We start from the raw sequence: 24,996 nt of genomic DNA, 5'->3' as shown, positions 1-24,996 counted from the left end.
CAATACTAAGTAAATAAAACTGCAACAATTGTAAACTCATCACGACTCAATGCAACTTCCCCATCAGTCACTGCAACTTCACCCCAACTCAATGCAACTTCACCTATAGTCCATACAACATCCCTACCTGTCACTGCAGCTACTACCCAAGGTGAAACAACTGAACCATTAGTCAAAAGCACTTTACCACTAATCACTTTGAATATATCACTACTCAGTTCCGCTATACTAATTCAATATAGCTTCAACTAACTGTTTCTACCCATTGTGTATCACGTGCAGCTACAACACCTGCACCTGTACAACCAAAGGTCATGTTGGAATTCAAAATACAGGCAAACTTCACAGCGGCACTTGCAGACACATCCTCACCCGAATTCCAGAACTTAGCAACAGAAGTAGCTTCAGCGGTAAGTCCATTATGATCATGCAAAGCCTGTCATAAAAATCTCCATATCTTCAGTAATTCCTGCTCTCATGCATTTTACTATAATATTGATTTCTGGCAAATGTATAATAATGATGTTTAAAAAGAAACCTACTGTATGGAAATGTCTTGCTTTTATTGTACAATTACCAAATAACAAAACAACTTAAAATGATTGAAGTTTTATAGATTTTAACAAACAACCTCCTCCAGCTTTCAACACGAGAAGAACATTCTTATTGATTCATTCAATGTAAATCTATTAATCATGAACCATGGAATGAACTCGGTGGAATAATAATTATTCTTTTACAGTTTCTCTGGAATTATTCCTGTAATTATTTCAATGCCTGCATTTCTGTTTACAGATGGACAACGTCTATAAGACAGAGTTTTCTAATTTCAATCGCACTGTTGTAACCGGCTTCAGGTATGCACCAATGGTGTTTACTGTCTTAAGTATCTATGTTTTTTTATTAATTGACTTACATATAATTCATTTGTACCTTTAATGTAGTCATAAATAACAAAAATGTTGATGCAACATAATTAATAATTTTAACAGTAATAATAATAATGAAAATAAATCCATTAAAAAAACTTTTCAACATCAATTTTACAGCTCAGGATCAGTAAAGGTACAGGCTGAATTAATATTCAACATAGAGGCAAATGCCACAGCACCAGATGCCACTTCTGTGACTGGTACTCTCAAGGCGGCTGTATCCAGCCCTAATTTCACCCTTTCTGTGGACACATCATCTATTGTTGCCACTGGTAAGAATTGTTCACTCAACCGATAAAAGCTCACAATGTGCCTTTTTAATGAAATGTTTAATGACATTACATGTTTTCTTGTTATTAATTATTGCCTGCACAAGTATTGATATGAAAGTTTTATTTTTACAGTGGTTTTGCCGCCAACTCAAGCACCCACAACAGCAGCACCTTTAACAACAATCACCACGAATACAACAGCAGGTACTATTTCATCAAAAATAATTGAAACTGTACTTCAAATGTATAAAACTGTAGCCAGTGACAAATACCTGGCTGCAGTCACTGGCTGTACTATTATTATAACTTCAGAAATATAAGAAACACAAGTAGTCATAACGTAACAATGTAATGTAACCTATCCCCACCAGTCACTGCCTCTACTAGCCCAGGTAAAACAAACTTTACCACCAAAAGCATATGCAAGAGAGTACAGTGACAAATACGCCCACAACTAAAAAGAACATTCAATTATAATCTTTATTATTATAACTTTAAAAATATAAGGAACACAAGTAGTCATAACTGAACAATGTAATGTAACCTTTCACCACCAGTCATTGCAACAAAGCACTTTACCACTAATCACTTTGAATATATCACTACTCAGTTCCGCTATACTAATTCAGTATAGCTTCAACTAACTGTTTCTACCCATTGTGTATCACGTGCAGCTACAACACCTGCACCTGTACAACCAAAGGTCATGTTGGAATTCAAAATACAGGCAAACTTCACAGCGGCACTTGCAGACACATCCTCACCCGAATTCCAGAACTTAGCAACAGAGGTAGCTTCAGCGGTAAGTCCATTATGATCATGCAAAGCCTGTCATAAAAATCTCCATATCTTCAGTAATTCCTGCTCTCATGCATTTGACTATAATATTGATTGCTGGCAAATGTATAATAATGATGTTTAAAAAGAAACCTACTGTATGGAAATGTCTTGCTTTTATTGTACAATTAACAAATAACAAAACACCTTAAAATGATTGAAGTTTTATAGATTTAAAAAAACAACCTCCTCCAGCTTTCAACACGAGAAGAACATTCTTATTGATTCATTCAATGTAAATCTATTAATCATGAACCATGGAATGAACTCGGTGGAATAATAATTATTCTTTTACAGTTTCTCTGGAATTATTCCTGTAATTATTTCAATGCCTGCATTTCTGTTTACAGATGGACAACGTCTATAAGACAGAGTTTTCTAATTTCAATCGCACTGTTGTAACCGGCTTCAGGTATGCACCAATGGTGTTTACTGTCTTAAGTATTTTTTTTGTCTGCAAGTGCCGCTGTGAAGTTTGCCTGTATTTTGAATTCCAACATGACCTTTGGTTGTACAGGTGCAGGTGTTGTAGCTGCACGTGATACACAATGGGTAGAAACAGTTAGTTGAAGCTATACTGAATTAGTATAGCGGAACTGAGTAGTGATATATTCAAAGTCATTAGTGGTAAAGTGCTTTGTTGCAATGACTGGTGGTGAAAGGTTACATTACATTGTTCAGTTATGACTACTTGTGTTCCTTATATTTTTAAAGTTATAATAATAAAGATTATAATTTTTTATTAATTGACTTACATATAATTCATTTGTACCTTTAATGTAGTCATAAATAACAAAAATGTTGATGCAACATAATTAATAATTTTAACAGTAATAATAATAATAATGAAAATAAATCAATTAAAAAAACTTTTCAACATCAATTTTACAGCTCAGGATCAGTAAAGGTACAGGCTGAATTAATATTCAACATACAGGCAAATGCCACAGCACCAGATGCCATTTCTGTGACTGGTACTCTCAAGGCGGCTGTATCCAGCCCTAATTTCACCCTTTCTGTGGACACATCATCTATTGTTGCCACTGGTAAGAATTGTTCACTCAACCGATAAAAGCTCACAATGTGCCTTTTTAATGAAATGTTTAATGACATTACATGTTTTCTTGTTATTAATTATTGCCTGCACAAGTATTGATATGAAAGTTTAATTTTTACAGTGGTTTTGCCGCCAACTCAAGCACCCACAACAGCAGCACCTTTAACAACAATCACCACGAATACAACAGCAGGTACTATTTCATCAAAAATAATTGAAACTGTACTTCAAATGTATAAAACTGTAGCCAGTGACAAATACCTGGCTGCAGTCACTGGCTGTACTATTATTATAACTTCAGAAATATAAGAAACACAAGTAGTCATAACGTAACAATGTAATGTAACCTATCCCCACCAGTCACTGCCTCTACTAGCCCAGGTAAAACAACCTTTACCACCAAAAGCATATGCAAGAGAGTACAGTGACAAATACGCCCACAACTAAAAAGAACATTCAATTATAATCTTTATTATTATAACTTTAAAAATATAAGGAACACAAGTAGTCATAACTGAACAATGTAATGTAACCTTTCACCACCAGTCATTGCAACAAAGCACTTTACCATTAATCACTTTGAATATATCACTACTCAGTTCCGCTATACTAATTCAGTATAGCTTCAACTAACTGTTTCTACCCATTGTGTATCACGTGCAGCTACAACACCTGCACCTGTACAACCAAAGGTCATGTTGGAATTCAAAATACAGGCAAACTTCACAGCGGCACTTGCAGACACATCCTCACCCGAATTCCAGAACTTAGCAACAGAAGTAGCTTCAGCGGTAAGTCCATTATGATCATAAAAAGCCTGTCATAAAAATCTCCATATCTTCAGTAATTCCTGCTCTCATGCATTTTACTATAATATTGATTTCTGGCAAATGTATAATAATGATGTTTAAAAAGAAACCTACTGTATGGAAATGTCTTGCTTTTATTGTACAATTAACAAATAACAAAACACCTTAAAATGATTGAAGTTTTATAGATTTTAACAAACAACCTCCTCCAGCTTTCAACACGAGAAGAACATTCTTATTGATTCATTCAATGTAAATCTATTAATCATGAACCATGGAATGAACTCGGTGGAATAATAATTATTCTTTTACAGTTTCTCTGGAATTATTCCTGTAATTATTTCAATGCCTGCAATTCTGTTTACAGATGGACAACGTCTATAAGACAGAGTTTTCTAATTTCAATCGCACTGTTGTAACCGGCTTCAGGTATGCACCAATGGTGTTTACTGTCTTAAGTATCGATGCTTTTTTATTAATTGACTTACATATAATTCATTTGTACCTTTAATGTAGTCATAAATAACAAAAATGTTGATGCAACATAATTAATAATTTTAACAGTAATAATAATAATAATGAAAATAAATCCATTAAAAAAACTTTTCAACATCAATTTTACAGCTCAGGATCAGTAAAGGTACAGGCTGAATTAATATTCAACATACAGGCAAATGCCACAGCACCAGATGCCACTTCTGTGACTGGTACTCTCAAGGCGGCTGTATCCAGCCCTAATTTCACCCTTTCTGTGGACACATCATCTATTGTTGCCACTGGTAAGAATTGTTCACTCAACCGATAAAAGCTCACAATGTGCCTTTTTAATGAAATGTTTAATGACATTACATGTTTTCTTGTTATTGATTATTGCCTGCACAAGTATTGATATGAAAGTTTAATTTTTACAGTGGTTTTGCCACCAACTCAAGCACCCACAACAGCAGCACCTTTAACAACAATCACCACGAATACAACAGCAGGTACTATTTCATCAAAAATAATTGAAACTGTACTTCAAATGTATAAAACTGTAGCCAGTGACAAATACCTGGCTGCAGTCACTGGCTGTACTATTATTATAACTTCAGAAATATAAGAAACACAAGTAGTCATAACATAACGTAACAATGTAATGTAACCTATCCCCACCAGTCACTGCCTCTACTAGCCCAGATAAAACAAACTTTACCACCAAAAGCATATGCAAGAGAGTACAGTGACAAATACGCCCACAACTAAAAAGAACATTCAATTATAATCTTTATTATTATAACTTTAAAAATATAAGGAACACAAGTAGTCATAACTGAACAATGTAATGTAACCTTTCACCACCAGTCATTGCAACAAAGCACTTTACCACTAATCACTTTGAATATATCACTACTCAGTTCCGCTATACTAATTCAGTATAGCTTCAACTAACTGTTTCTACCCATTGTGTATCACGTGCAGCTACAACACCTGCACCTGTACAACCAAAGGTCATGTTGGAATTCAAAATACAGGCAAACTTCACAGCGGCACTTGCAGACACATCCTCACCCGAATTCCAGAACTTAGCAAGAGAAGTAGCTTCAGCGGTAAGTCCATTATGATCATAAAAAGCCTGTCATAAAAATCTCCATATCTTCAGTAATTCCTGCTCTCATGCATTTTACTATAATATTGATTTCTGGCAAATGTATAATAATGATGTTTAAAAAGAAACCTACTGTATGGAAATGTCTTGCTTTTATTGTACAATTAACAAATAACAAAACACCTTAAAATGATTGAAGTTTTATAGATTAAAAAAAACAACCTCCTCCAGCTTTCAACACGAGAAGAACATTCTTATTGATTCATTCAATGTAAATCTATTAATCATGAACCATGGAATGAACTCGGTGGAATAATAATTATTCTTTTACAGTTTCTCTGGAATTATTCCTGTAATTATTTCAATGCCTGCAATTCTGTTTACAGATGGACAACGTCTATAAGACAGAGTTTTCTAATTTCAATCGCACTGTTGTAACCGGCTTCAGGTATGCACCAATGGTGTTTACTGTCTTAAGTATCGATGCTTTTTTATTAATTGACTTACATATAATTCATTTGTACCTTTAATGTAGTCATAAATAACAAAAATGTTGATGCAACATAATTAATAATTTTAACAGTAATAATAATAATAATGAAAATAAATCCATTAAAAAAACTTTTCAACATCAATTTTACAGCTCAGGATCAGTAAAGGTACAGGCTGAATTAATATTCAACATACAGGCAAATGCCACAGCACCAGATGCCACTTCTGTGACTGGTACTCTCAAGGCGGCTGTATCCAGCCCTAATTTCACCCTTTCTGTGGACACATCATCTATTGTTGCCACTGGTAAGAATTGTTCACTCAACCGATAAAAGCTCACAATGTGCCTTTTTAATGAAATGTTTAATGACATTACATGTTTTCTTGTTATTGATTATTGCCTGCACAAGTATTGATATGAAAGTTTAATTTTTACAGTGGTTTTGCCACCAACTCAAGCACCCACAACAGCAGCACCTTTAACAACAATCACCACGAATACAACAGCAGGTACTATTTCATCAAAAATAATTGAAACTGTACTTCAAATGTATAAAACTGTAGCCAGTGACAAATACCTGGCTGCAGTCACTGGCTGTACTATTATTATAACTTCAGAAATATAAGAAACACAAGTAGTCATAACATAACGTAACAATGTAATGTAACCTATCCCCACCAGTCACTGCCTCTACTAGCCCAGATAAAACAAACTTTACCACCAAAAGCATATGCAAGAGAGTACAGTGACAAATACGCCCACAACTAAAAAGAACATTCAATTATAATCTTTATTATTATAACTTTAAAAATATAAGGAACACAAGTAGTCATAACTGAACAATGTAATGTAACCTTTCACCACCAGTCATTGCAACAAAGCACTTTACCACTAATCACTTTGAATATATCACTACTCAGTTCCGCTATACTAATTCAGTATAGCTTCAACTAACTGTTTCTACCCATTGTGTATCACGTGCAGCTACAACACCTGCACCTGTACAACCAAAGGTCATGTTGGAATTCAAAATACAGGCAAACTTCACAGCGGCACTTGCAGACACATCCTCACCCGAATTCCAGAACTTAGCAAGAGAAGTAGCTTCAGCGGTAAGTCCATTATGATCATAAAAAGCCTGTCATAAAAATCTCCATATCTTCAGTAATTCCTGCTCTCATGCATTTTACTATAATATTGATTTCTGGCAAATGTATAATAATGATGTTTAAAAAGAAACCTACTGTATGGAAATGTCTTGCTTTTATTGTACAATTAACAAATAACAAAACACCTTAAAATGATTGAAGTTTTATAGATTAAAAAAAACAACCTCCTCCAGCTTTCAACACGAGAAGAACATTCTTATTGATTCATTCAATGTAAATCTATTAATCATGAACCATGGAATGAACTCGGTGGAATAATAATTATTCTTTTACAGTTTCTCTGGAATTATTCCTGTAATTATTTAAATGCCTGCATTTCTGTTTACAGATGGACAACGTCTATAAGACAGAGTTTTCTAATTTCAATCGCACTGTTGTAACCGGCTTCAGGTATGCACCAATGGTGTTTACTGTCTTAAGTATCTATGTTTTTTTATTAATTGACTTACATATAATTCATTTGTACCTTTAATGTAGTCATAAATAACAAACATTTTGATGCAACATAATTAATAATTTTAACAGTAATAATAATAATAATGAAAATAAATCCATTAAAAACACTTTTCAACATACATTTTACAGCTCAGGATCAGTAAAGGTACAGGCTGAATTAATATTCAACATAGAGGCAAATGCCACAGCACCAGATGCCACTTCTGTGACTGGTACTCTCAAGGCGGCTGTATCCAGCCCTAATTTCACCCTTTCTGTGGACACATCATCTATTGTTGCCACTGGTAAGAATTGTTCACTCAACCGATAAAAGCTCACAATGTGCCTTTTTAATGAAATGTTTAATGACATTACATGTTTTCTTGTTATTAATTATTGCCTGCACAAGTATTGATATGAAAGTTTTATTTTTACAGTGGTTTTGCCGCCAACTCAAGCACCCACAACAGCAGCACCTTTAACAACAATCACCACGAATACAACAGCAGGTTCTATTTCATCTAGTGAAGTAATTGTATACGCATGGGTGAGTTTCTTTTATAAAGATCACCATTTCCTTTTAGAGAAAAGACTGCTGTAAACTGACCACTTGCATTGCCTCATCAGCAAAGGGAAATAGCCATCTTCAGTATAATCTGGCTCACAAAATCACCATTAGTGTATCAAGATATGCACTGCACCATGGTCTTGTCTCTAAAAGGAATGAAATCACCAAGAGAGTATGAAACGTGTAGACTTTTGTTGATATTCGCAGTATGCATGTACAGAAACAACACAACAACACTATCAAGTGAAACAATTTAACCAAGGGTCAATATATATCTTTTTTTTCAAATCTGACAGAAAGCTGTAACCATTGCTGCTTTCATTGCTACTCAAGGTCATGCACTCATTTACACTGCTTTTGTTTTTTTATAGGTACAGAAACAACAACAATTGCTCCCACCACTGCTGCCATTGTTACGACCCCTCCCACCACCGTTGCAAATGTAACGTCCGCTCCCACCACTTTGGCAAATGTTACTTCAGCACCAGTCAATGTGACTTCACCACCAGTGACCGTGACTTCACCACCAGTGACCGTGACTTCACCACCAGTGATTGTGACTTCATCACCAGTCAATGTGACTTCACCTTCAGTCAATGTGACTTCACCACCAGTCAATGTGACTTCACCACCAGTGACCGTGACTTCACCACCAGTGATTGTGACTTCATCACCAGTCAATGTGACTTCACCTTCAGTCAATGTAACTTCACCACCAGTGACTGTGACTTCACCACCAGTGACTGTGACTTCACCACCAGTGACTGTGACTTCACCACCAGTGACTGTGACTTCATCACCAGTCAATGTGACTTCAGCACCAGTCAATGTGACTTCACCACCAGTGACTGTGACTTCACCACCAGTGACTGTGACTTCATCACCAGTGACTGTGACTTCACCACCAGTTAACACAACTTCTCAACCATTCACCACAGCTACCTCCCCAGGTAAAACCAACTGAACTGACAAAACAACTTCACTAACCAAATTGAATTAATCACTACTCAGTTCAATACTAAGTAAATAAAACTGCAACAATTGTAAACTGTTTCAACCCACTACGCACCACTTGCAGCTACAACACCTACACCACCAGCAGAGCCAAAGATTGCGTTGGAATTCAAAATAACGGAAGTCTTCAAACCAGAAACCAGTCAATGTCTTAGTTACACAATATGTTCTTCTAGTGAAGTAATTTTATACTCATGGGTGAGTTTCTTTTATAAAGATCACCATTTCCATTTAGAGAAAAGACTGCTGTAAACTGACCCCTTGCCTTGCCTCATCAGCAAAGGGAAATAGCCATCTTCAGTATAATCTGGCTCACAAGATCAATGTATCAATGTATCAAGATGCACTGCACCATGGTCTTGTCTCTAAAGGGAATGAAATCACCAAATATGAAACGTGTAGACTTTTGTTGATATTCGCAGTATGCATGTACAGAACTACATGCCTGTACAGAAACAACACTCCTCATAAACCCAACTTGTGCACACATGCCGTGTCTGTGCCATGATTAAGATGTCAATATAAATAATCAATAAAGCATATACGTATTGAAATTATGTTTAATACCAATATGCCAAACGAGTATCTGGATATTGGTATATCCCGGGCCCAACCTACACTAAACACAACCTGACTTTCAGTCAATGCTATTGACCTCTGTCGCAACAATAATACACCATTCTATTTACCACTAGCTATTACACGTGTTACTACACCTACAGTAATTGCAACTACATATACAATATCAAGTGAAATAATTTAACCATGGGTCAATACATCTTTATTGCAAATTAATCTGACTTCGTCATTAGTAATATCAACTTCCAGCAATCAATTTTGTCCTATTTTTTGTGCTCCAGCATCAGTGGCAACGATCGCGCTGGAATTCAAACTACAGCAAAACTTCACAGCAGATCTTGCAAATCCGAACTCAGCTGCATTCCAAAACTTATCAACTCAAGTTGCCACAGCGGTAAGTTCACACTGTATGACCTGTCAAATATTACTCAAGGACTCTACAGGGAATTCATTCTACATTATTATGTTTTATTATTATTGAATAATACTAATATATACACATGCGTGCGTATTCGCAATATGTTTTCTGTGTTCTTTTCACAGCTGGACAATCTGTATAGAGCACAATATCCTAACTTCTTTCGAACTGTGATCAATGGCTTCAGGTATGTTCTTGACATAACATCTGATGGACCAAATAATTACAACATTGATAACTTTAAGATTGACATCTAAAGTTTGTAGTAGTGGCTCGTTTTGAACAAAATGCCTCAGATCTTGAACGCAGAGTCCGATTGCCCGATTTTGACATTACCCTATTATAGCGCCACCAGGAGGCCGATGTTTCCAAAACACATTTTATTCCTACAGATTTTGTCCAAACATCACGCAAATTGGTACACGTTATCTCTATAGTCATGTGATCAATATGGATCTTCATATTCCAACATTGCTGGCCCACAATAACCTACCTGACCTGGTGGAGACCTGTGCTCCGAGGAGCACTTTTTCTAATTACATATTGTGACGATGGGAAAACTGGGACCATAAAAATATACATGACAAAATCCATAAAAATAAAAAATATATGACAATAATCATCTTTTCACAGCCAAGGTTCAATTGTGGTTTATGCGACCCTGCAATTTAACGATGCCAACTCTACGTTACCAACAACCAATGCTGTGGCAAACACTTTAGTGGAGGCTGTGACAAACAGCAGTTCAGGCTTGTCCCTTCCTGTGAATCCATCAACAGTTGTGGCAACAAGTATGTGTTTTTTGTCTTTCCTTTCAAATCTGACAGAAAGCTGCAACCATTGCTGCTTTTATTGCTACTCAAGGTTATGCACTAATTTACACTGCTTTTGTTTTTTTTATAGGTACAGAAACAACAACAGTTGCTCCCACCACTGCTGCCATTGTTACCACAGTTGCAAATGTAACGGTTGCTCCCACCACAGTTGCAAATATTACGGCCGCTCCCACCACAGTTGCAAATATTACGTCCGCTCCCACCACAGTTACAACTGCTACGGTTGCTGCCACCACTGTCTCGACAGATGCTCCTACTGCTGATGAAGACATCGTAACTCTTAAGTTTAGTCTCCACCAAACCTTCAGCAGTGAGCTCTCCGACTCATCTACCACAGCGTTTAAGACTTTGGCTGCCACAGTGGTCTCACAAGTAAGACAAATTATGTGCTCGTTGTACTTAAGCAAGAACATTCTAAATTCTAACTTACTATCAATATGCAATGCAGGCAGGAATGGAGCTTTTACTATGTATTTATCTAATTTAAGTCACATGTGAATTGATTGATTGATTGATTGATTGATTGAATAGTTTATTAGCAGTTTGCAAAAGGTACAGGTACAATTATGCTAAAAGCATAACACAAAAAGCCCTGATGGCTTGTTTCCATTGTGGTCCTTCAAGTAAATAATGGAATTAATGCCATTTTTCGGTGGATGGGTATTTTTTCGGTTTGAAGGAAATCAGAGAAATGAAAGAGAAAAGGGGGGGGGGGGTAAATTGCATTAAACTTCACAGCATTGCAATGCAGGTTAGCATTTTGTAGTTGGGACACAATATTTCCATCAGCAATTGAGCTAAACCAATTTGCATTTATAGGATATTTTACAAGCTACATGTTACATAGAACATAATGTGTGTGTCCCTATTCTACATGTGACTATTCTACATGTGACTAGGCATGTGCAACATCCACGAGATCATTCCATAGGCTATTGTATCCATGTATGCATACTATTGTATTATGCAGGTTATTAGATTAGATCTAAACAGCATATGAGCAGGCTACAAGCTGCTGGTCGCCAGACAGACAGCTGCGAGATTCTCCACGTTTGGATCCAACGGACAACATCTCAAGTTTTTGACCTGACTGTCTCCTTCCTTGACTGTAACAATGATGGAAGCTAAATAAAACTACGCAACTACTCATCAACTTTTATCCTCTGAGTCCGAGTTCATCTTTTTCTACAAGCTGTTGATAATAACCAATAAGCTGTTGAAAATAACCCATATCTTGGCGAACCAGCGATCGACACTTTTTGCGACGACGGGACAAACACACGCTGATGACATCTGGACGGAAGAGCAGACCGCAGCCACACGTGCCGGCAGCAACAGACGACAGGGATTGATCACCCTGCAGCCCGCGCTGCGAGTACTGTCACCCCCGAGGCAAGGTCTGCTTAAATTTTTGTCGTTGCAATTTAAACGCACCTAGAACTGTGAACTTGGGTAACGGAGGGATAAATTGAACTGAGCAGTTTGACAAATTTAAGAATACATGTACATGATGATAAATGCATGAAGTAAGTGCACTATACTTCTTGTGTTGTACTCTGGTACTGCTGTTTGGACAACTTAAAAATAAAAAGAAAGAGTGAAATAAGTACTGCTGTTTGGACAACTTAAAAATAAAAAGAAAGAGTGAAATAAGTACTGCTGTTTGGACAACTTCAACATAAAAAGACAGAGAAATAAATACTTCTGATAATTCAGCACTTGAAGTGAAGAGGAGCACTCGCATGTCAGCACAAAGGGGCTGTTGTTTGGGTTTTCATTAAATTAGGTCATGACATTTTAGCAGAAAATGCTGTAGTTTCGGTCCCAAATCACTAATAAGTAATTAGTAATTACATGCTGAGAATGCTGACAAGTCTTTGAGCCTGTATAGTGTTAATAGGGACTCCTGTTATTCTTGGTTCTAATGACTAAAGTACTGGTTGATATTAAATGATATCATAGTTTGGAAATGTGGAATAGAATGCGCCGGCCGTGCTTTCTGTGAGTGATGTGTTTTGCGTGTTTCAAATTGAATATAAAAGTTTTAGTGATATTGTCAATGATGTACCCTGATAGCGGGTCTATTTATAATAATAATAACAATGATTGCAGTGTGTTCCGACCTAAAACAAGGGCTGCAGTCACATACGTGCAGCACATAGAGTATAGATTACTTTTGTGAAGGGATTACTAGACCCGTGTGTCCGTTATTGTAACCTCGTATCTCCGTCTCTCCCTATTGCTCCAAAACAGGAGGGGAGAACGGGAGCGGAGAGACAATACACGCTTTGTGTAACTCGGGAATAGTGGATGTGCAGCCTCATTAACTTGTACATCTGCTATTTTTGAGGGATTTTGCAGACTTGTAGATCTGCTGTCTTGGGAATCTCGCAGATCTTTAATGACTGCATGATTTTCCCAACACAGAGAACAAACATGACTTTAGGGAAACATTTTATGCTTTGTGTATGATTCACTGACATTGTGGATGCTGAATCGGATATAACGGCTTTCATTCACTGACATCCCACCCTGCTCTCTCTCTCTTATTGAGTTACTTTAGAATGACGACATGTGAGGCTGATCTCATTGTAACCTCATTATTTTGCGCTGTGTCTGAGCTCTCATAGGTTCGGAAGCAGACCTGGTTCAGGGACAGCCCACTTGGAGGTCGCACCCCCCTTGGCTGACGTCTAAATACAGCTGACTGACGTCTGGATACAGCTGACTGCCTGCTGTCTGCTGCACTTTCGTGTAAGATTATACACGCCCTCACACACACGTCATTAACTATCGGGCAGATTAACAGGTTCTCAGCAGTATCTTACTCATTTTATCCAGCGGGGAGGGGTGTTTAGGCTGCATTCATTTGACCTAATGTATTGACCAGTGAAACACTGTTTCATTGTCTTCCTGAGTGGCAGATTACTTCATTGTTTGTTTATTTGATCACATTGTTCATTGCTTGATTAATTACTCAGTACATCAATTAATAATTAATAATAATAATAATAATAATAATAATAATAAATACATAAATTATCTGAAAAAAAAAAAAAAAAAAAAAAAGAGGGGAAGAAGCAGCCTATAGTATGCTTTTGGAAACACTATATTTCTGCCATCTTCTAGTAACTTCATAAATGAAGCAACTTAATAAATTTCTTATCTTTGCATTTTAGTTATCAATAAGTGAAGTAACTTAATAAATCTTTGTAACGTAATAGAGTTCAGTACCTTTGTGTATTTAAAGAAAAATCTTTATCAGCTTACATTTATAATCGAGATCCTCTTTGACGCTGTGTGAGTGTGACCCTGTTTGATTGCATGACTAAAAGTTGCAGGACTTTGAAACTGACCGGGAGAGACAGTACGCTGTTTGTTATTTTTGCTCCAACAACCATGGCCAAGTGAGGTTTCCTGCGTGAAATTCCTCCGGGACACATATCCTTGCCAAGGGTCAATACCTGAGGTTCAATGGTATACCTTCAGTTTCTGTTACTGTGTTTGAGTTGAGTACAACAGCCCAGAACAGGAATTGTCGGGTGTTTAAAAAGCCAGTCGTGGGGAGTGAAGACTTAGGCAAGTTTAGGTAGTTTAGTTTCTGCTAGGCAGTGTATATAGGTCGGCATTTTCGGGTCCTGTGATAGGTCAGCAGTCTAATACTGAGTTTCTAGGGAACACACACACACATCTTAAGCGTGTCATTCAGAAGTGGATCTCCGCCAGATTCAATAATGAGTCAAACGACGCCGGTTGAGCAAGTCCAATCAAGATATGAACATATCTCAGATATTGGTAAATTTTCTGAGAAATGGAATAAACGTTGGCCCCAGTTACTTCAGCCATGGCCGATCGAGGGAACGTTCGACCTCGATGTCATTAAAACTTTAAGAATTTTGATTGACACTTATAAAATGAACCAGACTGGCAAGAAACGTGTAAAAAAATGTACACAGGAGATTATTGCGATTAAAGCCTTTCAGAAAACTGCTGAGGCAAAATTGAAAACCCAGGACAGACCGCGTCCTGGCGAAAAGGAGTTGACTGCAACAGCCTTCTCACTGTTTCCTCCTCCGTATAATAAGAATACTGGCATTTATCCTGTTCTTACTGCAGAGGGTAATTATGAGACAAGAGATGATCATAATAAAGTCCTTGAGAAGGGCAGGGCCAAGACGGTTTTGGAAACATTACCAGACAGGCCTGGAACCGGTGGTACTCCTGAGAGGTACCGACAGGAGGATCATAGGGTCGGAGGCTATGATTCCCAGATCAAAGATATTTTAGCAAAAGCTGAACAGCGTGGAAAACTTACACGCTCTAAAGCTTCATCTAAACAGGTGAGTACTGTGCCAGACTGTTGCGACGATGAGGAGGCAGACTGGTCTCAGAAACCAGGCAAACCAGGTACTAAACCAGGCACTTCATCAGTCAACGCCACCCCGAGAAGCTATAAAGATATTCCAAGTGATTTGGAAAAATTAACTCGAGACTTACGTAACGTAAGCAGCATGAAACGCCAGATCATACAGGATTTAGACTCAGTAGAAGAACACGAGAAAAATGGGGACCTGGAAAAAACCCTGTTGAACGAGTTAAGCATAGTTGAGATACAGGAAAAGGAACTTCAAACAGACAAAGACCAGCTAGAAGGGGAAATGGGCCAACGTTATCCGTTGCGGTCTAAGCAGAATTCGGAATCTGCTCCTTCCGGGCACTATTCTGTACTTGGTCCTTCTCTTTCTCTTCCAGTGATTATACGCGGGAATGAATTAAACTACAAGCCAGTCGCCCAATCAGAGCTGGATTCGTGGACCTCCAAGTTGCCTTCTATTACAGAGGGTGCTCACGCTTGGCTTTCGAAATTGGATGAACTTTTTACTGGAATTAATCCAGCTATGGCAGACTTCAAACGCCTGCTTATGGCCCAGATCGGGCGATCTTCTTTGGCTCGTGTCTTTGACAGGGCCGGCCTCGGACATTATGTCAATACAGCTGTTTTCGATGCGGAATTCTTTTCGGCATACAGAGGGCGTTTGGGCCAGGTATTGCAGGAGATGTATCAAACTAACATGCATCCGAATAGTATCATAATCAATTCCTTGGGGGACAATGAGAACCCCCGCGCGTACGTGGCCAGATCATATCAACAATGGCGGGATATCGTTGGGAAGAATCCGGAGGACAATCAGATGGAAGAGGCCATATTAAGGGAGAAAATTCAGCAGGGACTACCTAGACAGGTCAGATGTAAATTGGATGAAATTGTTGGACTACAGTCCATGACTCGCAACGTGTACACTGACAACTTGGCACACCATATCGAGAGTGTTAGGGCGAAGGAAAAATCATTGCGTGAGCAAGATATTGAGGCAGTTCGAAAACTCACTCACTTGCAGTTGTCCTTTCGGAACCCCAGTCAGCTGGGGTGACAGAGGATTCCCCTCGCCCACAATTATGGGGAAGGAGTGCCTCTGGACGTGGGAATTTTGGACGAGGTGCTGATTTTAGTCCAATACTGGACACTGTAACTTCTGGTTCCATTCCAGCCCCGCCCACGGTGAAGGTCCAGTTTGTGGCTTCCACCTTGGAGGCATCGGACTCCGTTCCCCGAACCCCTGATCCTACCCTTCCACAACCCTTGGATGTGGCTTCGTTTTCCATTTTTACAACCCTACATGCAGATTCTGTTCTTAGCTCATCTGTGACTGTCGTCACAGAAGGGGGGACGGAAGAGCTAAATGATATAACAACAGAACCTCTAAATGATATAACAACAGAACCTCTAAATGATATAACAACAGAACCTCTAACAATAGAACCTCTAACTGATATAACAATAGAACCTCTACCTCTAACATTTAGAACAGTGATATCAGAAGAAGTAGAAGTAGCACTTGTAACTATGACTGAAGCCGAGTTGAGGCAGATCGACTTAATACCAACTGTGCCTTTAGAAGTGGGGACTAGTAGGCCTGGAACACCTCTACAATTAACTGAAAGAATTAGTACAGTAGTTACGGTTGAATCTACAGTAGTTACGGTTGAATCTGAACCAAATCAAATGACTACTGAAGTACGGTTCAGTGGAAGTGCTCAGTTGAATACAGACCCTGTGTTGTTAATAACTACTGGAGACACATCGTATATAGTCACAACAAATACCACACCCACAACGGTAACGACAACACCCTCACATGCATCAGTTACATCAACAACAAACACTTTAACTACTTCAAAACAACTGTCAACTACTAAAGTCACCGAGTGGAGCACTTATTTGGTCCACCTAGAATTAGTCATATTACTTAGTCTGATTATCGCAAGTATAATATTCTGTTGTTGCATCCCACTCATTAAGACATTGTTTATGCGCAACTGGGACCAACAGATGCAAACAACCAAATATAGTGTACATGCTGGACATGATGGTCAAGACATTCAGTTCTGGACACTTACTGTATTAGAATAATGGTCTAGCAGCTACGTTTGAGTACATTTCTCCATGGACCTGACACCTTTAGGAATACAGTTAGATTTACTACTTAATTGATTGGGACTGTTCTCATGCCCTCAGGTGAAGGGAACAACAGAGGGAGGAGTCTAGTGTGGAGACAACATCAGCTGTGAAGAATACAGAAGATCATGAGACAGTATAAATTAGGCCAGATGAAGGGAGTTTGGAGTGTGATGTGGATTTTGATTTGTACACTTTTGGGTGATAGCATTTGTTCTGTTATTGGTGCACCAGCCAAAATTGCAGTACAAGCCTTTGTGTCTGCTAATAAGCAGGTCACAGCACGTGGTCAAAAGAATTTGTTTTATGAATGGATGCGATTCTCGGCTCAGCGTGTGACTACAGAAACTTGTATTACGTGTTATAATGCTAATAGAACACCCTGGGTTCAACCTTTACCTTTTGAACCGAATCAATGTGTTGAAGATTTGAAAACAGCAGTAAAGGAGAAATGCTATATTCAATGCATTCTGTCATTCATGCGACAGACCGAAGCAAGTGTGGACCTGTACAAATCCAGTAGATGTAAGGACTTTGAGTTGCTCACTCTAAGTGGCAATGCATTTGTGCCGCCATTTGTAAACATTCCTGAGGGAATTGTGTTCCCACTATGTCTTGTATCTGGTCCAAATCAGAATGATTTGCAGTGCTCAGATTACACGGAAGGACGTGCCTGTAACAATAGGACGGATCTTCCCATGCGATGTACGGAAGTGATCGCACATAACGCTCATGTTCATGCACGCAAGGCTGACAATGGAACGGTTATACGTCATGGGTTCCCACTGCCAAGCTTGCAAGGGGGGACTCGTTCAGTAGCTGACATTTTTTGGTATTGTGGGGGTGAGCAAATTCACGATTATTTAGAGCGTAATTGGATTGGAGTATGTGCCCCTGTTATGCTCACAGGCCCATTGTCAATTTTGACATTGCATGGGAATTCGACAAGACTTAAAAGATCAACTGATGTTACGGGTGAGAAAGGTGCTGAGAGCGTTAAAGACCTGAAATTCGCTAGTCTTGATGGAAAGGTGGAAATGGGCCCGTTTGGTCCGATGAATATTCCATGGGAGCATAGAGCTATGCCAGAGGACACGCTGCAATTTAATCCGTTCTTTTATCCTGAAACAAACGGTCGTTGGATAAATTTTTTGTGGTATAATCAGCAACGATTCATCAATTTTACCATCACTACATTTGAGTACTTTAGTGAACAACTGCATGCCACTTCCACAATGACGTTACAAAATAGATTCCTCCTAGATACACTTTTTGCGGAGGAACAAGGGGCCTGCGCAAAAATAGGGAGCGACTGCTGCACTGTAATTCCAATGCACACCGGAGAAGGGGGGAACATCACGGGGGCTCTTGAACTGTTGAAAACACTTAGAGACGAACATGTCAGTCACACTAAGGGTGGTGAGGATACCAGTTGGTTGGGATGGCTTCTGTCATCTTCTTGGAGGGCGAGCTTGGTCAGGGTCGGATTTATCCTAGGCCTGGTGTTATTTTTGTTTTTATTATTGATATGCTGTGTGGTCCCACTGCTTCAGACCATGGTTAAACGTGTAATGGGGGCGGCAGTTGGGCAGCACATCGTCCTGTCTCCACCCGTGCGTCTTGGCGAGGTAGACAGTGAGGCCACACGCATTCTAGATTATGATGACGACAAGGTTGACATGGGTGATAGGGATTCTTTTGATATATATATGGATTAATCACATTTATTACACCACTTGTTCACGTTAAGTGTATGTGCCTTGGCCACACTGATTACAACACCTATATGCCTTGTTGTGATATTGTGCCTCGTATTTCTACTATTGTGATTCTACTATTGTGATTTGTATGTGTTTGTGCAGCGCTTTCAAATTGAAACACAATTGAGGTAATCATATTGGCTATTTACAGCCCGTAATGCTGTGTAACATGTAAAAAGATATGACTGTTTTCCACCTGGTGGAACGTCCTTCCTTGGCCCGTTTTTGCTTAAGTGGCCTTGGAGAAGCTTGTAGATCGGCCATTTCTTGATGGCTGTAGTGGGTTAAGGTGATTGCCGATTGTGTATTTTATTTGACAAGCACTGTACTACAGCCCAGTTGGTATAGTTAAACTGTATGGCTGTATTTGATGTGTTAACAACGAAGAGGGGCTACATGCATTGAATGTGAGCATTCACCCTGTATGCATTTGGCCTCTGTTGTGTGTGCCTAATCTTTCTGCTTGTCTTTCCTTCTTGAGGGGGACCTGACGGCGGTGTGGAGTCCGTTTACATAGGCTCTATATATGTCTATGTGATTGATGATCATCATATACTTGTTTTGTTATTATCATTGTCATTGGTCCTGATCATATCGTTGTATTGTGTTTAGGTACGCTCCCCCGTTTCGTTGTGACACTAGGGTGCCACAAAGGGGGGAATATAGGATATTTTACAAGCTACATGTTACATAGAACATAATGTGTGTGTCCCTATTCTACATGTGACTATTCTACATGTGACTAGGCATGTGCAACATCCACGAGATCATTCCATAGGCTATTGTATCCATGTATGCATACTATTGTATTATGCAGGTTATTAGATTAGATCTAAACAGCATATGAGCAGGCTACAAGCTGCTGGTCGCCAGACAGACAGCTGCGAGATTCTCCACGTTTGGATCCAACGGACAACATCTCAAGTTTTTGACCTGACTGTCTCCTTCCTTGACTGTAACAATGATGGAAGCTAAATAAAACTACGCAACTACTCATCAACTTTTATCCTCTGAGTCCGAGTTCATCTTTTTCTACAAGCTGTTGATAATAACCAATAAGCTGTTGAAAATAACCCATACATTCTTCTCTTTCAGGTAAACACGATTTACAGCAGCAGCAGCAGTGGCACTACAACTTTCAAACGCTCTATAGTCGACAGTTTCACGTAAGACAAAGTTTTGATCAATTGCTTACGTTCCATTATGAGTTTGGCAATGATTTGCTATTTAAAAGTCACATTCTTTTTCTCACACATTACAGGTCAGGATCAGTTGTTACTCAAATGAGTCTGGTGTTCCCAAAAGACTCTGTTCCTTCTACAAGCACAGTAGAAACAGCGATGAATATGGCAATTAGCAGTGGTTCCACCTCCCTGAACGCCATCTCCGGCACCGTTAGTGCAACCGTTGCCACCACTGCTGCACCTTCTACTACACCCCAAACTACACCACAGACTACACCACTAACTACACCACAGACTACAACACCAACTACTACACCTACTACAACACCTACTACTACACCTACTACACCTACTACAACACCAACTACTACACCTACTACTATACCTACTACAACACCAACTACAACACCTACTACTACACCTACTACAACACCAACTACAACACCAACTACTACACCTACTACAACACCAACTACAACACCAACTACTACACCTACTACAACGCCAACTACTACACCTAATACAACACCAACAACAAATGCGACATCTCCACCCTTCCCTCCAACCCCACCGCCCACAACAGAACTCCCAGCTCGTAAGTTTTATAAAATGATCTTTAGTTTTCCTTTCCTTTTTTCAAAGCTGTCATGATGTAAGTTAAAAAGTGTCAATAGATGTTGTTATTACTAAAGGCTACATTTAGTGGTAAAGGTTATAAAGGTTTGTGTGATGTAATGTGACGGCCACGGGCACCTGGAGTACAGGGTCGGGGAACGGCCAGACCCCCAGACCCCCCTGACGCTCCACCACTGGCTAACCCAAGGTTCTACCCACATCATCAACAATATCATACCCGTCTGTATTCTAATTCTGGGATATTTTACCTGTAGGTCACGTCATTGGTCTGAGGATGGGGCTCTCTTCAGAGACAACTTTAACCGAAGAAGACATCGAGAATATTGTGTTGCCGCAGGTACTGTAATCAAACTAAGTAGGATAATTTAATATATATAATAAATAATCACACAGGTGAATGAAATCATAATTCATGATTCATGCATAGGGTCTTACTGATGTAATCACTCATTAACTTTTGTTTGACAGGAAGTGACTGAGATTGGATATTTGGGAACTTTTGATGTAAAAATACACAAACATTGTTATATATCTCCTTTGTGACCACGGATATGCTCTAGGAGTGTGAAAAACATTTAATTTCATGTGGTCTTTAAACTTAAAATGTACAATATTTCATATTTTCTCAGCACGTCTTGCAAGCTATTTGACAGGACAGTAATGGTACTATAATGATTATCGGACTGAAAGGTAACCTGAGTATTATTGAACACACAGAGACATGATATTTATCAGTCAAACTATGTATCAGTCAAACTATTTCTCCAGCTTGACTTCCTTCAAACTATGCCATCTAAACCAGTTAAAACAAAAGAGAACATAGCCGTTATCACATTTCAAAAACATTGTTTTTTTCACTTCCAGCTTAAAGAAGAACTGGTCAAACTGGGGCTGCCAGCAGACATCATACTAAAGCTGACAAACGTTAAAAACAAGGAGTGACAACTACAGCCTTCTCGTCACCTCAAAAACAAAGCATTGCATTGCCTACTTCTATAGAAGCCATGAAGGGAGCTGACAGGCCCTTCTTGTTGTCAATCAAGTCACCTCAATCCAAGTGGCAAATGCCAAAAAGAGGAGGAGTTTTGTGACTTTTGTTTATAAATATGTTTAAATACTTTAATTGTAATTATTTTGGGCACCCCTGGACTCTAATCTAATTAATTGTCTAATCTGTATACTGTATGCTCCCTGCTTACATTTGCTGACACAGAGTGAACAGTGTGAACAATAACACTTACCAGACCTGCTCCCGTGCCTTTATAACGCTCCGGTTCCTCATGCTCAGGCAGAGTTGGGCAAGGCAGCATTCCCTGGCAGTGGTCCAGCTCATGGAATGAGCTTCAAAAGTCTTTAAAAATCAGTTCCATCATTTGGTCGGTTCAGGGCAATGATTTTTAACACTTTTACTCAAGATTGTGGCAGTTACAATCCATTTATCTTGTTTTTTGGTTTAGCTGTTTTAAGTACTTTTTAATCTGTTGTAATTTTACTTCTTTATTTCTTCTTTTATTTCAATAGTATTTTTTATAGATTTTTACATTTTATGACAAAGACAAAACAAAACAAACAGCTCAGCTCAGACACGTTGCAAAACAAAGGACACAGATACAAATAGACCACATACCTACGTTGGTCCATAAAATACAGCATTATATACCCACATTGTTTGGTGCTTGACAGTCTGTAGATGGGTGAATAACTACACAAAGAATACAACAATAGCAGTGTTAATATCCACAACAACAACAATAATAATAGAAAATAAAATATATAAATAAATAAGAATAAACAAGGATTAATTATATTATCCATCAAGGTTAGCGGTATCGCTTCTGTTAACGATATCTATTGTTTAAGTGTCAGCTATTTGAGGGCCAATAAATTGCAAATATGGGACCCATATTTTACAGAAGGGCAGGCATCAGTTGTGGAGCATAGCAGGCAGGTTAAAAATTCCAACGACATGCACTGCATGATTATTTTGTGCCAATCTTTCTTTGTTGGTGGTTTCTAATCAGGGGTCATAACCATGCAAGCTTGTGATTAGGGATGGGTATCGTTAGGATTTATATGAGTCCGATTCCGGTTCCAGTTCTTCTTATCGGTTCCGGTTCCTAACGATTCCCTATTTTGGTTCCAAAATGGTAAAAAAATAAGAGGTCAAATGTTTATTTAACAAAAGTAACTCTAAGCCTTAGTCAATTTAATACAGAGAGTAACATCCCAGGGCAGTAGTGTTGTACTTCTTACTACTGACCATGACAATGACAATAACAAATATAAAAGCCTGTCTGAGCACATTGTCGCCAATCTATTGTAAACTGAATTCACTTCAAAAAAGTAAGTCTTCGCTTAAAATAATTAATTCAAAGTGCATTCAGTACATAACAGCTGCTTAAATCCAAATAAACATAGTCCTTTGACAACAAACATCGTGACCACTCGGTGACACTACGCCGTTTTCACTCGCCCCAAAACACTGTCGCCCCAGGCGCAAATCCAGCGACCTCGGAACGGTCTCTACCTGGTATTCCTAAACGTAACCTCTGTAAACTATGCCTAAACCTAACCTTATTCCTAATCTTAACCTCAGTAAAATGGTGCCAAAACCTAACCCTATTTCTAAACTTGACCTCAGTAAAACTATGCCTAACCCTAAATGCAGGGGCGTTTTGTGCACGGCCAGGGGGGCTGAACTTGACCTCCAGTACTTGAGTAAAAGTATAAAAAGTATTTGCATCAAAATGTACTTAGAGTACCAAAAGTAAAAGTACTCATTATACAAAATGTCCCATTTCAAGTTTTAAAATATATACAAATCTTTTGAAAATAGCAGATCTACAAGCTCACAATGCCTCCCTCAAATGTGATTTGTGAGCATTTTGAGCTTGTAGATCTGCTATTTTCAAATAGCCGATATGGGCTGAAGTGGTTACTGTTTGTTTTGTAATAATAATCTAAATCTACAAAGTAACTAGTAACTAAAGTTTTCAAATCATTGTAGTGGAGTAAAAGTACAATAATTGCCTCTGAGATGTGGAGTAGAAGAGAAGTAAAAGTATTGGAAATTGGAAATATTCCAGTAAAGTAGCTTACAAATGCCTCAAAATTGTACTTAAGTACAGTACTTGAGTACATGTACTTAGTTACTCACCTCTGTAATTTAACTCATGAATCCCACCTGGTGGCCTATGTAACTTGATAAACCTACAGGATTGGCCGCTGATTCTCCTTTAGCACTCTGTCTGGGCTATTGTTCTAGAATCTAGGTGTTAACGGTGCGTTGCGGCTCTCTCGTGGGCACACATTTGCACCTTCAGAGCTGCGCCGCTCTATAGTAATGGTATAATGAAATTGGGCCCCGATATTTGACATTCATGAGGGGGCTGACCAGTTGAGCATGGGCTTTGGTCCCGAAGCCCCCACCCTATCGGCGCCTATGCCTAAACGTATTTCTAACCTTATCCACAGTAAAACAAATACAAGAATCGCCCCAGCGTGCGGTCGGCAGGAAAAAAATGGGGGCGGGTTTGTTTTGGGGTGAGCCTTCCGGTTACCGGTCAGAGATCGCAACACATCAAACACCGTACACTCTTTCAGATGAATGCCATGCTGTCTTAAATGTTTCGTCATATTAGACGTGCAACCTGTCTTAGCACTAATTAACTTTCCACATGTATTGCACTTTCCCATTTAATCAGGGTCTCTTTTATGGTGAAGCCACACTTTAGAGCGTTTTTGCCACGGCCCATATTTCACAGCATGCCTGTTGCTCGCTCCGAGTTGCTTGCATCTAAACACGCTGCAGTGTGCGTGTGTTTGTGTGTGTGTGTGTGTGTGTGTGTGGGTGTGTGCAGTGCAGTGCAGCGTGAATGCGTAGTGAAGTTAGACA

General features: G+C 38.8%; 1 protein-coding gene across 1 annotated transcript; it reads left to right on the top strand.

Moving 5' to 3' along the window:
- Positions 1–18: 18 nt before the first annotated feature.
- On the top strand, positions 19–23,872 carry LOC308102432 (uncharacterized protein). Its single transcript, XM_080452144.1, has 30 exons — positions 19–151; positions 283–410; positions 796–857; positions 1,050–1,204; positions 1,337–1,408; positions 1,879–2,006; positions 2,392–2,453; positions 2,933–3,087; positions 3,220–3,291; positions 3,762–3,889; positions 4,275–4,336; positions 4,532–4,686; positions 4,819–4,890; positions 5,366–5,493; positions 5,879–5,940; positions 6,136–6,290; positions 6,423–6,494; positions 6,970–7,097; positions 7,483–7,544; positions 7,740–7,894; positions 8,027–8,098; positions 8,529–9,107; positions 10,032–10,144; positions 10,294–10,355; positions 10,802–10,959; positions 11,072–11,376; positions 20,377–20,447; positions 20,543–21,060; positions 21,356–21,438; positions 21,966–23,872. Exons 2-30 carry the CDS (start codon positions 315–317, stop codon positions 22,041–22,043), a joined length of 4,020 nt encoding a protein of 1,339 aa, XP_080308270.1. The 5' UTR covers positions 19–151; positions 283–314; the 3' UTR covers positions 22,044–23,872.
- Positions 23,873–24,996: the final 1,124 nt, after the last annotated feature.

The sequence above is a fragment of the Gymnoscopelus braueri genome, assembly GCF_963280865.1.
Source record: "Gymnoscopelus braueri genome assembly, chromosome: 15".
NCBI classification, from domain to species: domain Eukaryota; kingdom Metazoa; phylum Chordata; class Actinopteri; order Myctophiformes; family Myctophidae; genus Gymnoscopelus; species Gymnoscopelus braueri.
Note: the sequence above shows the minus strand (reverse complement) of the source record. Positions and strands in the feature narration are given on the sequence as shown.

What these genes read in the sequence shown, in the direction of transcription:
- LOC308102432 (XM_080452144.1), top strand. Translation starts at nt 315, where the DNA reads ATGTTGGAATTCAAAATACAGGCAAACTTCACAGCGGCACTTGCAGAC. An exon ending in CACCACGAATACAACAGCAG is followed by an intron (nt 1,409 to 1,878) that starts GTACTATTTCAT and finishes TATCACGTGCAG; the next exon opens with CTACAACACCTGCACCTGTA. An exon ending in CACCACGAATACAACAGCAG is followed by an intron (nt 8,099 to 8,528) that starts GTTCTATTTCAT and finishes GTTTTTTTATAG; the next exon opens with GTACAGAAACAACAACAATT.